General features: G+C 48.0%; 1 protein-coding gene across 1 annotated transcript; it reads right to left on the reverse strand.

The window, feature by feature from the left end:
• Positions 1-3: 3 nt before the first annotated feature.
• On the reverse strand, positions 4-1060 carry LOC126496346 (40S ribosomal protein S26-like; the record flags this gene model as incomplete). The annotated part of the gene is made up of 2 exons (XM_050133869.1): positions 4-94; positions 907-1060. Coding segments are annotated over 2 exons (245 nt in total), but the record flags the coding sequence as incomplete, so codon positions are not given.
• Position 1061: the final 1 nt, after the last annotated feature.

Raw genomic sequence — 1061 nt, forward strand, 5'->3', positions numbered from 1 at the left:
CGAGCTTCCCGGGATCGATTCCTCACTACCTTGCTATGAATGGCACAGCTCACACAGTAATGCAGCTTGACATAGAGTTTGGGGAGCACATAGGCTGAAGAACAGAGCAGCAGTTCAGATATATGCCCACTTCCCATTATCCCCCTCACTTAGGCACACCCACAAAACCTGCACAAAAGGCAACAGCAAGCAGTCTCAACCTGAATAAAAAACCCCTGCGAAGCAAGCCCACCACGGAAACCAAGCTTACATATGCTAAAAGTCCAACTTTTGGGTGAAATGTTGCCATTCAAAAGGTAAGGACTTTCCTTGAAGCCAGACCACACGGTAGCAGTTAAGTTAGAACAGCTCATCTCTCTTAAGAAACCCAGTTAGCTGTTGTGGCCCATGTTTTTAAACCCAGCACTAGGGAGGCATAAACTGGGATTTATGTTCTAAGTTCCAGAACTTACTGCCTGCACGCTGCCGTTATTTACAACTCAGTCTAAGCATGTTTCATTAAAAGTAGTTGAATGAACTATGTCTACCAAATGTCCATCTCTTACAGTTTCTTACAGATTGCCCTTTCCTAAACTGGCAGTCAAAGGGATGGGATGACTCGGGAGGCAGAGGCAGGCGGAGCTCTGTGAGTTCGAGGCCAGCCTGGTCTACAAGAGCTAGTTCCAGGACAGGAACCAAAAAGCTACAGAGAAACCCTGTCTCGAAAAACAAAAAAAAAAGGGGGGGGGGGAGGGGATGCAGGCTGGGTTTGCCTAGCATGCAATCCACCCAAAAAAAAAAAAAACCACCAAATTCAAACCTCAGCGTTAAGCCTACTATGCCATAAAAGACAGCTTCTGCCCAAAACTAAATATGAACCAAAGGTAGCAATGGGCCCGCGTTCGTTCCTCATCCCTATACACTCACCGTCGAAAACACTTGCTTCGGATATGTCCCTGACGGCAGCCGCCTCTACGATGTTCCGAATGACGAACTTCTTAATGGCCTTGTCCTTGGGCACACAGCGGGCGCAGTTAGTGCAGCGAATTGGCTGCACATGGCCGCGGCCCTTTTTGGCACGA

This window comes from Alexandromys fortis, unplaced genomic scaffold, assembly GCF_014885135.2.
Source record: "Alexandromys fortis isolate MF-2015 unplaced genomic scaffold, M_Fortis_MF-2015_v1.1 scaffold_3015, whole genome shotgun sequence".
NCBI lineage: Eukaryota > Metazoa > Chordata > Mammalia > Rodentia > Cricetidae > Alexandromys > Alexandromys fortis.